Source organism: Pleurodeles waltl, chromosome 11, assembly GCF_031143425.1.
Source record: "Pleurodeles waltl isolate 20211129_DDA chromosome 11, aPleWal1.hap1.20221129, whole genome shotgun sequence".
Classification (NCBI taxonomy): domain Eukaryota; kingdom Metazoa; phylum Chordata; class Amphibia; order Caudata; family Salamandridae; genus Pleurodeles; species Pleurodeles waltl.
This window is the reverse complement of record NC_090450.1, coordinates 408,270,301-408,285,182: the sequence shown is the minus strand read 5'-3', so window position 1 is coordinate 408,285,182 and position 14,882 is coordinate 408,270,301. Positions and strand designations below refer to the sequence as shown.

General features: G+C 45.7%; 1 protein-coding gene across 3 annotated transcripts in view; it reads right to left on the bottom strand.

Annotated features, from left to right (window-relative positions):
* The window catches only part of UGGT1 (UDP-glucose glycoprotein glucosyltransferase 1), a 1,185,714-nt gene that overhangs the window by 405,516 nt on the left and 765,316 nt on the right, over positions 1-14,882 (bottom strand). For all 3 annotated transcript variants that reach the window (XM_069213734.1, XM_069213736.1, XM_069213735.1), the window contains 2 exons: positions 974-1,076; positions 325-404 (listed from right to left, as the gene is read on the bottom strand). In XM_069213734.1, coding sequence (XP_069069835.1) covers positions 325-404; positions 974-1,076 — 183 coding nt within the window. The remainder of the gene's footprint in view (positions 1-324; positions 405-973; positions 1,077-14,882) is intronic.

Here is a 14,882-nt window from a genome sequence, read left to right as displayed (position 1 = left end):
CTAGAAGCCTCTATCAGATGCAATATATTCCCTAAAATGTCCAAAGACAGGAGGCATTTTGGTCTTGGTTATTGTAGCGGCTACAGCAGATTCATTCCGGCCTCATTACCACACTGAAACAAAACACTGGGAACAAGTTCTTGATTAAGCAGTTGTTGATGCGGCTTCTGAATTCTGCTGATCTTCCCCTTTAAAAGTGCATTCTAGCCTAAATTCAAGTTCAGAAGAGGTCAGAATTCCTGAGACAAGACGTTTGCAATCTTACTGGTAGCAAGAGAAAATGTGATCCTTATTCCTTGTACCTTAGATGGAATGCCTCCTTACCTTTTCAAGGGCATGTCAGACAACTTGGACTGGCAGTTCATGAACACTCGGAGGTTCATATTTATAACTTGTCTCAAAACCTGAAGGAACAAACAAAATATAAATATGTAATTCAGTGTTATTTATGTTGTCAGTGATATCTAACTCTAAGCATAGAACCAGACAGCTGAACTCTAATGACCTCTAATGGACTGGATACTAACACACAAAATAACATTATGTGCACAAAGGAGGAAGCTATAAACCACTAACCCAGACTAGCTCAGAGATTAAAGGTCACCTTCAACTTTATTGTATATCAAGGTTATGTTCCACCTACGGCTGGAAATGTAAAGTGAAGCTACTCACATGGTCATTATTTGGTTATTATGCTCGTCTCTGCAGTGACTCCTTTAGCTTGTAATGATGCAAGGTTCAAAGCATTTTCATTATAGGAAGCAGGGAAAATCCAACATTATACCTAGGAGCACAAGTAACTCCGTCCCCTCACAAAATTATCCTTTAGAATTTAAATCATAATCTTATTACTGAAATATTCTAAAGCTAAGAATCACTAAACAATTGGCAGATTTAAAGGTGTTCACAAGCACAGTCTCAAATACCCACTGAAATATATCCATGCTCCAAGATCTTCTTGGTTAATGCTTACCGTAAGCAATGGAGATAGTCTTTGAGCTTCTCTGGTCACTGGGTCTACGATAGCCACTACATCAAAGTACGTCAGCCCCTCCTTTGGCCGAAGCTTTATAACACTGCATAAAAAAAACATCAAATCACAGTATGTTCACCATACAAAACCAATTACAGAAAATAACAATTCAAGGCTGCATTAGGGCAGTAGACAAGAAGGTGCACGGACAGCGCTATATCGTGTCTATAGTTCACATTACTTTGATGAATACTATATCCTCAAACATACTCCTAGATCTGTGAATACTCCTGAGTGTAGGAAACCAAGGCTCTTTGCAGATGTCCCCCCACTTTTTGCCCCCATTTGAACTGCTGGATGCTGGTTTTCGACTCTGTACACTGGAACCCTGCAAACCAGGCCACAGTGCCGGTGTTCTTTCCCCTAAAAGGGCAAAATGACTAATTGTAATCCAATTAGCAAGGACTTTACTACCCCTGTAGGCCCCTAGTAAATGGGGCCCCTGGTACCCAGGGCATGAGCACTGAAGAGGGTTCCCTAAGGGCTGCAGCATGTATTATGCCACCTAAGGGACCCACACACATAATACATGCAGACTGCCATAGCAGGATGTGTAAAGTAGTGCAAACCATTTTGAAAACACAACATTGCACATACCCTCTGTGCAATGCCGACAACCACTGCATTTAATCTATACAAGTAACCCCTAAAGCAGGCCTTTGAGCCCCAAGACAGAGTGCATTATATTATATGGGAGGGTACATCTGCATGAGCAGATGTACCCCTGTGATCCCTAGTTCCATTGCTAGACATTGCAAGTGTTCAGGCAGCCATATGGAATACATGTACTGGGCACTGGTCATTATGAGTTATCCAGCTACATGATGGCTGCACTGAAAATACTGGTGTTTGATATCAAAACAAAAGTCTTAATACATTGGTACTATTGCCAGTATCGGATTTATTATGACATGCACCCTGAGGGCCTTAGAGGTGCCCTTTGAAAACCTACTAGTCCCTAAGTGTGTTGGCTGTATCGACCAGCCTGTCACCACAGACAAGTGTCTGACCCCCTGTAGGAGACAGCCCGTGTTCTGAGGCCAGGAACAATGCCTGCTCCAGAGTAAGGTGATCACACCTCCATCCAGCATGATTGCTAGCGATTTAGCATGTCAGCTAGCGATTTAGCATGTCAGCTAGCGATTTAGCATGTCAGGGCTTGAGACTTCAAAGCCCCTTCCACCTTTGATATGCAACCGTGGCTTACTCCAGTCCTGGGGAACGCCAGCGCCTGCCCTGCGACACATATTGCACCAGAGCAGGTAGGAAATCAGTTATTCAGGAGGAGTGTTTCCCTTTAGGCTAGTGACACCTCTAAGATGGGCTACTTGAAGTAGACACTCAAGGAAGGGTACCACCATCTTGTTTTTGGTGGAACTAGGAACTGTAGGTCTCCACAGGAAGTGGTCATCTAGGGGATGTGGTCACCCCAGGGGTAAGTAGCCGATTGGCTACTACCCTACACTTCCCTAAATGCCCCTAAGTTCAGTATTTAGGGGTCTTCTGACATCAGGATCTGAGATTCATCTACTGGAAACCGAAGAAAGGACAATGAACCGAAATTGGCGTCAAACCCTGCCTGGCAGCTTGCATTGGGACAATCATGAAGACTGACTCGTCGAGAAGATGAACAGCCTACAAAAACCCTTGGAGGACTGTTCTACTCTTGGAACAACCAAGCAGCATCTCCCTTGAGGTGCATGAGTCACTCCACTACATCTGCCGGAACCAACAGCACAGACCCAGGACTGTGTTTTGCTGACCATCTGGCCCATCGAGGAAGCAACTTGCCAGGAGTAAGTCGTGAGCCCAGGAGGTCGGCCCTGTTGCTCTCACCAAGTTTCAAATCGCTGACCCATCCAGGAGCCACTCGGCACCAATAGCCTGTGTACCAGAGCCTTTGCAACGACCGGACACCACTGACATGACCTGGAGGAACTTCAGGAATCAAAAGGTCTTCTTTAAGAGTGGCCCTGCTACCCTGTTTTTTTTCTCCCTCTGCAGGTCACCCAAGCCAAGTGCGAGCCTCTAGATGCAGCGTACCGCCAGACAAAACACCTTTGCACCCGAGCCCACCAGCCTGGGTTCACGGAAGCCAAGTAAGACCCTGTGCTCCAGAGACCGTCAAGTGCGGAGTTTCCCTTTGGGTTCCGCCAGACTTGTCAACGTTATAGGAAATGTGAAAAATAACCGCATTACCGCAAATACGAAGTGTGAAAACATCACACATCAACCATCAATAGAGGCTACACTGCTATTCACAATCAAAAAGCAGTTTAGGCCAAACCTTTACACTGACACAAGCAAGTTGAAAGGTTCATTCAAGGATGTAGCAGAGTAAGAAACATGAAAGGGTCATCTGTTAAAGGCCAATTCATGTGTGACCAACCTGGAAGCCAAGCCCTGGACCGAAATTCAAGCATGTATCATCCATTTTTCAAGAAGAGGAAAAAGGAGAAAAGTAAACAGGAAGGAGCAGAGAAAGCTGCAGCTAAGCTGGTGCAGCAGAAGTTAACAAAGAAGGGAGCAATGGAAGGTGCTGTAGTAGCAGCAGCCACTCAGATGACTGTAATACCTTTGGAAATGGTCCATGGTGTCACCCAATTACAGTACTGCAGCAGCAGGACGATACAAGGACACATGGAAATAGTAGAGGCAGCTGAGGAGGAGTAGGAAGAGGTAGGATGAGACCTCCAAGAAGGGATCAGCAGTGCTTAATTTGTGCTTGTTGTTTCTGGTGCGGAGCACAGGCACTTATTTTTGAGCACCGGTGCTTATTTTTCTGCCTCAAGCATTTAGTGCAAGCACAAGACACATTTGGGAAAGATGGAGAAAAATAAAAATTTTAAAGCGTCACAATAGGAGAAAGCAGAAAACTGCAAGAGTGAGCGGAAGGGGCAGGTAGTGGCTTTAAATGGATTGGAGAGGCCAGAGATGGCTACAGGATTACGCTGCCTCAGTATTCCATGTTTTCACATTTAATTGCAGCAGCCACGTGTTTAAGAGGAGGGCTTTGAGCACCGGCACATTTTCATTTACAAATTAAGCACCGGGTGTCAGGGATATTATTATTGTCAGAGGTTTGGGCTTCTTATTAGCAAATGTAACGAGAGGAGATGGGATGAGTGAAATGGAAGAATGAGAAGTTATGGTCCTTCCGGAAATATGACAGTGCAGCCACAGCTGAATTCACAGATAACATATAAACCCCAGACACCTCCACATATTGTGGAGTCACCAAGAATGTCTCAAGCGCAGCAAGGACTGCCTCAGCAGAGTTATTAAGTACCCTCCACAGGAATCCCACCCCAACCTGGACAAGGAGGGGTGGTGGGGGTGCGCAGTAGTAATTCTTTTCAGGTGAACCCTGCAGGAGGATACACACAATGAGGATGCACACAGAGGATTTCTGTGCCCAGTCTTGTCAGTGACACACAGGCCAGATAAGGAACCCACCCCACTGGGACTCGGTCAATTAATGACAAGAAATATTCATTGCTCATAGAGGAGCCACAAAATCCTGTATCAAAGAGGGAGGACTCCCAATTTCCAACAGTTCAATGAGCACACAGGGATTCTCAGGGGAAATGATAAGTATTCCTTTCACCAAACAAGTAAAAATGGAAGTGGGTGGGCAGGGGGATCATATTGACGGCTGCTTACTGTTCCCACCTGCTGCCCCAGATACTCTGCTAGGCAGAGACTTGATGGCAAAATTGAATATGACCATTCAGTTTACGCAAGACTGAAGCATGGTTTGCTCCACACCTTGAGTTCCACCCTCCAGTCATGGTACTAATGGTAGACTCCTTCAGCAGAGCCCAGACCAGAGCACGACCCGGTGATGTGGAGGCATTTACTGTAACAGTATACACCATTATTAGGGAGAGAGATTCAGTTGCCCAAATAATTTCTTTCTAGGCAGCAAGGACAGAAACCTAGATTATTAGAAGCAGAGGTAATATTGCAGATAGAGGCTCTGGAACCTCCACCTATGGTGCCTTGACAGGCTGCGACCATAATGATGCTTTGTGGGCATGTGTCATCTTCCTTGAGCCAGGAAAGATGGTTAGGGAGATACTGGATGTCGAGCTATTTGATGATATCCCCTAGAAAAGGATTATACTTTCCAGGATGGAATACCACTAAGAACTGTATTTGAAGTCCCTCCAACACCAGGCAGAGCTTTGGACTCAGCAGAAGAAGCTGATCTGTCACAGGTGTCAGACTTCCTGTGGACAAAGGGCACTCACAATGTCGGCTTCATCCGCACCATTTTTGATTACATTGAAGGAAGGTGCCATCCTACAGAGTAAAACGATACCCCTTGTCCAAGTAGGCAAAGGAGGCAATCGCTCCCACTATACAGGCATTACTTGAACAAGGAGTAATTTACCCTAAAGTGTCACCTTGTAACACTGCTAAATACCTGGGTAAGAAAGCCAAGGTCAATACTTGGTACATGATTCAAGACCTGCGCTCACTGAACAATACTGTGTTACCCGAATTCCTAACTGTTCCAGACCCATCCATCATCCTCACAAGCATCCTGCAGAACACCAGGTACTTTTCAGTTATCGATCTTAAGAATGCCTTCTTCATCATTCCTCTCTATCCAGATAGTCACTATCTGACAGTGTTCTCGTATCACGGGACCCAGTATCGGTTCTCTTGTTAGCCCCAAAGATATTGCAAATCCCCCAAGCATGTTCAACAGAGCAATAAAAAATGATCTGTCAAATTTTCAATATGACAGCACTCCTTGCAATATGTTGATGACATATTGATTTGTAGCCCTACCAAGCAACAGTGTAGAAGGGACAATATGGCCCTCATTATGAACTCGGTGGGAAAATCCCCCGAGTTCGGTGCTGGCGGTCAACAAAAGACCCCGCCGCCACATTATGTACATTCAGCTGGGCCAGTGGGCAGAAACAGTGTTTCCGCCAGCCGGCCCAGCTAAATGCAGGGCCCGTACATTGACGCCGGCTCCACATGGAGCTGGCAGCAATGTAGCAGTGCCGCAGGTGCAGCAGCACCCGTCGCACATGTCACTGCCCATAAATCGGGCAGTGACATGCGCGACGGGGCTGTGTACGGGGGCCCAGAGCCACCCATTCTGCCAGCCTTTCCCTGGCGGGGTAAACCGCCAGGGAAAGGCTGATGTAACCAGGAACATTATCCGGCGGGCAGGCTGCCTGGCGGTGGCGGTTCTACCACGAATATTAAATGGCGGTCTGGGCCGACATGCCGGTGGCCGAAATGGCGGTCCAGATCGCCATGTTCATAATGGGGGCCTATATCTCCAGTCTCGAAAAATCATAACATTTTTACTAGACCTGCAGGTTGAGTAGCTTGAACAATCTACTCAACCTAACTGTAATGTATTTGACCTAGAAACGGGTCTCAAATTACGTGATCCTATGCAAATATTGTTTTTTTACAGTCGCCTTTTTCTTCATCCTCTCATACAAGTGCACCTTCAAATATGCAAGTTCAGAATTTCTGCTGTAAAAAAGCTCTCTTTTGTTTGATTAAATACACTAAACGTTTGCTTCATGTGTAATAAATCTAGCCCACAAATAGGGCACACATGATCCATGCATGACTTGCCCTTTAGTTTACTAATAGCTTTGCCATCAGGGCAGGTGTGTTTCTCAGTTTATGTGTAAACACTCACTTTTAATAAGTATATTACTAAAGCATGATGTGGCAGCACGCCGTCATTTACAGTCAGTGCATTTCCAATAAATGTCCAAAAACCTTCCCACTAACTTGCAGCTTCACTGATAAACTGTATAGTGTATTAACAATAATCTGTGAAAATTAGGTTTCAGAAAAAATATTTATCATTTGCACATCACCAAGTAAAGTGTTCTGACTTTTTTCATCCTATTAAAATATTTGTTTCATCACACAAGTACAAAAAAATGGTCTTTCACTGCTACTGAAATATATTTTGAAATGTTTGTTAAGTTGACTTAGTTATATAAATGTTGTGTGTTAGGAAATATCTGATACCCACTGCCTTTCATTTAACACAGGTCAGACAGTTCACCTTACAAAACCCTGGAACTCAGCAGTCACAAGGAAAAGTATTTGCATTGCATTTCTGTCTAAACATAACACCTATTGTTTGTACATTTGCCAGAAGGGAACTCATAAAAAAAAAATTACTCCCCATAGCAAGGGGTCAAGTAGATTTTTCGAGCCCTGTTCTCTTCTAACCACTCTTGCCCAGAGAGGATACAAAGTGAAGAAGAGGAAAATCTAGTACCGTAAGAAAGAAATCCAGTATTTAGGAGAATTACTGTCAGTATCTGGTAGATGTGTAACACCTAAAAGGGCAGCCTCCATTCGGCAAATGTCAAAGCCCGAAACGGCCAAATGAATGCAGAAGTTTCTGGGCCTCTTTAACTATGTTAGACAAACGGTATTTGATTATAGCACTCTAACATCCCCAATGTTGAAGGCTATCAAAGAGGCAAGAGATAGGCAGAATAAGATAATTTGTACATCAGAAATTAAGGAAACTTTCCAAAAACTGAAGGGTGAGATAACAAATGCTCCTGTCCTGGGAACTCCAAGGAGTTCTACCTCTTATGCCACTACAATGGACAGGTGATAGCAGCCGCCCTCACATAGAGGTACCTGCTAAGATACAAACCAAGTGCGTAATTCAGTTGATTGCTCAACTTGGTTATGAAGTGACACCATCCCTGTGAACAAGCCCTGCCACTGCAGCATTTGCAGTTCAGAAGGGCATCCCATTAGTAACAGGGGCACCAATGACGCTCTGTGGAGCACATGCAGTGTTTACTATAATCCAGAAGGCCAAGACCACTCTGAATACTCAGAGTGTCAGGATATGAGCTGATACTATCACTATCGTCCTTGAAGTTTGGAAGGGTGATACGGTCAAGCCTTTAACATTCTTCGCCTACCCAGTATTAAACCCAGAGGAGGACGAGCACAACTGTGCAACATATAGTTTCAATGAATGCAGTCAAGCCATAGAGGACCCAATACCAGACAGAGTTGTTTATTTTGTGGATGGTACCTCCACGATCAACCAAGGAACAGGAATGAGACACAAAAGGACAGCGGCAGACAGGGATCAGTGACTGTGCTCCTTGGATACACTACAGGTCATAGAACAATTACCCCTGCCAGCACACTATTTGGCGCAGGTAGCAGAGCAAACAGTATTAACAGCTGCCCTTAAGTCAGGTGCGGGAGAAATAGTTACAATATACTCAAACACAGCATACGTAACAACCACAGTACACTCCAGTTTCATGAGATGGAGTAGGTGAGGGTTCCTTAAATCAGATGGTAGTCCTGTGATGCATAGAAAACTCTTAGAAGCCTTAACAGAGGCAGTGGCAGTTGTGAAATGTGCAGAGCACACAAACTGACAGGAATTTGTGTCCCGGGGTAACGTGCTTGTGGATCAGCAGCTAAGGATGCAGCCATATGTACACCCCTAAGGTACCATCAGATTTACAACCTGCCCCTGTTCTAGTGGCTCAGTATGTCCCACTTATGGAGGCTGAAGCATATACTACCATAGACAAGGAAACACCCCACTACACTGAGTCAGCAAGGTTACACCTGAGGGAACTACAGGAAGCTGCATCATCATACGAAAAGCAGTTAGGGGAAAACAGCGGGTGTGTCCAGTCCGGCAGCAACCAAGTGTAGAGACGGCTATTTACGGAAAAGCCAGTTATGCCACAGGCTTTGCTGGTAAATGCCCTAGATCAGATTCATTTACCTGCTCACACTTACAGTGACCATTTGGCAACCCAAATCCAGCAAGGCTGGTTTGTCCTCAATTTACATGACATAATAACCATGTATCTACATAGCTGCATGATTTGTCAGCAGTATTCCCCTAACCCCACTCTAAAAGTGGCTAGCTCAACCGTTCCGCCGCCCCAAGGTCCCTATAAGGCCCTTCACATAGACTTTGTGGATTATGATTGACTGGTGCAATAACTACAGGTAGCTCATAGTGGTGGTGTGCCCATACTCTAGATGGATTGAGACAGGACCATGCATTCATTGTGATGCCAAATCAGCAGCCACATTCCTAGTTTGGGAAGTGGTTCCCCAATGGGGATCCCAGAAGCCATAAGATCCGACAATGGTCCTCATTATTCTAACACAATTTTTAAACACCTAACAACACTATTAGGGATAGAGCACAAATTGTCCTCCGCATAAAACCCACAAAGTAATGGTATTGTAGAGTGCCTGAATGCCCTCCTGGAGAGTAAAATCAGCAAGTTGTGCACCACCCTAAATAAAAAGTGGCAACACTGCTTGCCAATAGCACGTTTCCCCCCCAAAGGAATACCCCGAGCTCAGACCATCCCCTGACTCCTCACCAAATAGTGACAGGAAGATCCATCAATGTCCAAGTCCCTGTGTAGGAAGCTGGCCTGGTGTCTGGTGGGTACCTAAGGTACCAGGACACTCGCATTGGCGAGCCTTATTTGCTCAGGTTTTTTAACCGGTTCTGTGCCTTGGACGAGATGATCTCGTCCAAGGCTACAGTTCCCCTGTGCCTTGGACGAGATCACCTCGTCCTAGGCACAGGGGAACTTTGGGGAGCGCTAGCGCGCCCCCCGTGCACCCCTCTCCCCCCCAAGGCGGGGATGGAAGGGGAACACCTTCCCCTTCCACCCCCACCCACCCCTGTGACATCAGCGCGCGCTGATTTGTCACAGGGGCCTCCCCCATCGATTGAAAGAGAAATGCAAAAGCATTTCTCTTTCAATCACTGGGGGAGGCCCGGAGGAGCTTCAAAGGGAAGGAAAAGTATTTCCTTCCCTTTGAAGTCTCTCCGAGGGTTTCAAAAGCCGGATTGCTTGCAATCCGGCTTTTGAAACCCCACTAGACACCAGGGATTTTTTTTTTTTATTGAAATTTACATAAGGGAGCGACCCCTTGGGCAAGGATGGCTCCCATGGGGGGCATTTTTTCAGGAAGGCCTTTCTGCCCCCCCTGGGGGCAGAATCCTCTGGCACAAGGGACCATTTTTTTTTTAGGTGGGGAGCGACCCCTTAGGCAAGGGTCGCTCCCCTTGGGGGAAAATTATATTTAGGCCATTTCTGCCCCCCTTGGGGGCAGATTGGCCACCAGGGAGTTTTTTCTTTGCGTGAATTTCACGCAAGGGGAGCGACCCCTTAGGCAAGGGTCGCTCCCTGGGGGGGCAAATTTATTTTAGGCCATTTCTGCCCCCCCTGGGGGCAGAAACCTCTAGGTGCCAGGGCAAATTTAATTTTTGTGTTTTTTCTTTTTTTCTTTTTTTGTTTGTTTTTTTAGAGATGGGGAGCGACCCATCAGGCAAGGGTCGCTCCCCAGGGGGGGCAAATTGTATTTAGACCATTTCTGCCCCCCTGGGGGCAGATTGGCCGAGTTTAGGTCAATCTGCCCCCAAGGGGGCAGAAACCACTAGGCACCGGGGATTTGTTTTTTGGCGCCAATGTCACGCAGGGGGAGCGATCCTGTAGGTAAGGGTCGCTCCCGGGGGGGCAAATTTATTTTAGGCCATTTCTGCCCCCCCCCCACTCCCGGGGCCGGCTGAGCTAGAGGCCAAACTCCACAGGTAGGCACTTTGCAAAAAACACCTCTGTTTTCTGTGAAAAAATATGTTGTGTCCACGTTGTGTTTTGGGCCATTTCCTTTCGTGGGTGCTAGGCCTACCCACATAAGTGAGGTACCATTTTTATCGAGAGACTTAGGGGAACGCTGGGTGGAAGGAAATTTGTGGCTCCTCTCAGATTCCAGAACTTTCTGCCACAGAAATGTGAGGAACATGTGTTTTTTTAGCCAAATTTTGAGGTTTGCAAAGGATTCTGGGTAACAGAACCTGGTCCGAGCCCCGCAAGTCACCCCATCTTGGATTCCCCTAGGTCTCTAGTTTTCAGAAATGCACAGGTTTGGTAGGTTTCCCTAGGTGCCGGCTGAGCTAGAGGCCAAAATCTACAGGTAGGCACTTCGCAAAAAACACCTCTGTTTTCTTCCAAAAATTTGGAAATGTCCACGTTGCGCTTTGGGGCGGTTCCTGTCGCAGGCGCTAGGCCTACCCACACAAGTGAGGTATAATTTTTATCGGGAGACATGGGGGAACGCTGGGTGGAAGGAAATTTGTAGCTCCTCTCAGATTCCAGAACTTTCTGCCACAGAAATGTGAGGAACATGTGTTTTTTTAGCCAAATTTTGAGGTTTGCAAAGGATTCTGGGTAACAGAACCTGGTCCGAGCCCCGCAAGTCACCCCATCTTGGATTCCCCTAGGTCTCTAGTTTTCAGAAATGCACAGGTTTGGTAGGTTTCCCTAGGTGCCGGCTGAGCTAGAGGCCAAAATCTACAGGTAGGCACTTCGCAAAAAACACACCTGTTTTCTTCCAAAAATTTGGATGTGTCCACGTTGCGCTTTGGGGCGTTTCCTGTCGCGGGCGCTAGGCCTACCCACACAAGTGAGGTATCATTTTTATCGGGAGACTTGGGGGAACGCTGGGTGGAAGGAAATTTGTGGCTCCTCTCAGATTCCAGAACTTTCTGCCACAGAAATGTGAGGAACATGTGTTTTTTTAGCCAAATTTTGAGGTTTGCAAAGGATTCTGGGTAACAGAACCTGGTCCGAGCCCCGCAAGTCACCCCTCCTTGGACTCCCCTAGGTCTCTAGTTTTCAGAAATGCACAGGTTTGGTAGGTTTCCCTAGGTGCCGGCTGAGCTAGAGGCCAAAATCTACAGGTAGGCACTTCGCAAAAAACACCTCTGTTTTCTTCCAAAAATGTGGATGTGTCCACGTTGCGCTTTGGGGCGTTTCCTGTCGCGGGCGCTAGGCCTACCCACACAAGTGAGGTATCATTTTTATCGGGAGACTTGGGGGAACGCTGGGTGGAAGGAAATTTGTGGCTCCTCTCAGATTCCAGAACTTTCTGCCACAGAAATGTGAGGAACATGTGTTTTTTTAGCCAAATTTTGAGGTTTGCAAAGGATTCTGGGTAACAGAACCTGGTCCGAGCCCCGCAAGTCACCCCTCCTTGGATTCCCCTAGGTCTCTAGTTTTCAGAAAAGCACAGGTTTGGTAGGTTTCCCTAGGCGCCGGCTGCGCTAGAGGCCAAAATCTACAGGTAGGCACTTCGCTAAAAACACCTCTGTTTTCTTCCAAAAATTTGGATGTGTCCACGTTGCGCTTTGGGGCGTTTCCTGTCGCGGGCGCTAGGCCTACCCACACAAGTGAGGTATCATTTTTATCGGGAGACTTGGGGGAACGCTGGGTGGAAGGAAATTTGTGGCTCCTCTCAGATTCCAGAACTTTCTGCCACAGAAATGTGAGGAACATGTGTTTTTTTAGCCAAATTTTGAGGTTTGCAAAGGATTCTGGGTAACAGAACCTGGTCTGAGCCCCGCAAGTCACCCCTCCTTGGATTCCCCTAGGTCTCTAGTTTTCAGAAATGCACAGGTTTGGTAGGTTTCCCTAGGCGCCGGCTGCGCTAGAGGCCAAAATCTACAGGTAGGCACTTCGCAAAAAACACCTCTGTTTTCTTCCAAAAATTTGGATGTGTCCACGTTGCGCTTTGGGGCGTTTCCTGTCGCGGGCGCTAGGCCTACCCACACAAGTGAGGTATCATTTTTATCGGGAGACTTGGGGGAACGCTGGGTGGAAGGAAATTTGTGGCTCCTCTCAGATTCCAGAACTTTCTGCCACAGAAATGTGAGGAACATGTGTTTTTTTAGCCAAATTTTGAGGTTTGCAAAGGATTCTGGGTAACAGAACCTGGTCCGAGCCCCGCAAGTCACCCCTCCTTGGATTCCCCTAGGTCTCTAGTTTTCAGGAATGCACAGGTTTGGTAGGTTTCCCTAGGTGCCGGCTGAGCTAGAGGCCAAAATCTGCAGGTAGGCACTTCGCAAAAAACACCTCTGTTTTCTTTCAAAAAAATGGGATGTGTCCACGTTGCGTTTTGGGGCGTTTCCTGTCGTGGGCGCTAGGCCTACCCACACAAGTGAGGTATCATTTTTATCGGGAGACTTGGGGGGAACATAGATTAGCAAAACAAGTGCTATTGCCCCTTGTCTTTCTCTACATTTTTTCCTTCCAAATATAGGAGAGTGTGTAAAAAAGACATCTATTTGAGAAATTCCCTGTAATTCACATGCTAGTATGGTCACCCCGGAATTCAGAGATGTGCACATAACCACTGCTCTTCAACACCTTATCTTGTGCCCTTTTTTGAAATGCAAAGGTTTTCTTGATAGCAATTTTTTACTCTTTATATTTCAGCAAATGAATTGCTGTATACCCGGTATAGAATGAAAACGCACTGCAGGGTGCAGCTCATTTATTGGCTCTGGGTTCCTCGGGTTCTTGATGAACCTACAAGCCCTATATATCCCCGCAACCAGAGGAGTCCAGCAGACGTAACGGTATATTGCTTTCGATAATCTGACATTGCAGGGAAAAGTTAGAGTAAAACGTAGAGAAAAATTGATGGTTTTTTCACCTCAATTTCAATATTTTTCTTTTTCAGCTGTTATTTTCTGTAGGAAACCCTTGTAGGATCTACACAAATGACCCCTTGCTGAATTCAGAATTGTGTCTACTTTACAGAAATGTTTAGGTATCTGGGATCCAGCATTGGTTTCATGCCCATTCCTGTCACTGACTAGAAGGAGGCTGAAAGCACAAAAAATTGCAAAAATGGGGTATGCCCCAGTAAAATGCCAAAATTGTGTTGCAAAATTGGGTTTTCTGATTCAAGTCTGCCTGTTCCTGAAAGCTGGGAAGCTGCTGAGTTTAGCACTGCAAACCCATTGTTGATGCCATGTTCAGGGGGAAATCCACAAGCCTTCTTCTGCAGCCACTTTTTCAATTTCTTTTGAAAAAAACACATTTTTCACTGTATTTTGGCCAATTTCTTGGCCTCCTTCATGGGAACCCACAAAGTCTGGGTACCTCTAGAATCCCTATGATGTTGGAAAAAAAGGAAGCAAATTTGGCTTGGTTAGCTTATGTGGACAAAAAGTTATGAGGGCCTAAGCACGAACTGCCCCAAATAGGCAAAAAAAGGCCTGGCACAGGAGGGGGAAAAGGCCTGGCAGCGAAGGGGTTAATATTTACTCGTCCCTTCTGGCGGTGTTCTGTTCAGTTGAAAAGTGGAGGGGCAATAAAAGATGCCTTTAAATCTTGTTCTTATGTCACATTTGTTCTGTGTTTACAGACAGATGTCAAAAGTCAGTTTTTCTTACAATTAATGTTCCTTCGGACTGCAGAGTTCCAGGACTTTGTAAGGTGAACTGTGTGACCTGCTGCTTAGAATGTAAAATAAAAGGATAAAGGTTGTTGGGTTTCTCCTAACACACAACATTTAAATGACTGTCAACTGTGCAAACATTTAAAAATATATTTCAGTAGTTGTGAAAGCCTTTTTTTTATTTCTTTGTGATGAAAAAGTATTTTAATAGGGTGAAAACAAATCAGGATACTTTACATGTTGATGTGCAAAGAATATGTTTTCTGAAACCCAATTTTCACAGATTGTTAATATACACTGTATAGTTGTATCATTAAAGCTGCAAGTTAGTGGAGAGGTTTTTGGACATTTCTTGGAAAGATACTGTGTGTAGATTACAATATGTTACCACATCATGGTTTAGTAATATATTTATTAAAATTGAGTTTATGAACAAGCTGAGAAACACTCCTGCCCTGATGGCAATGTTATTAGTAAACTAAACGAAGACCTAGGTTATGTGGGCTAGATTCTTGTGATGCATGCAGCAAAGTTTAGTCTACTTAATCAAACAAGAGGTTCTTGTGCAGAAATGCTGAGC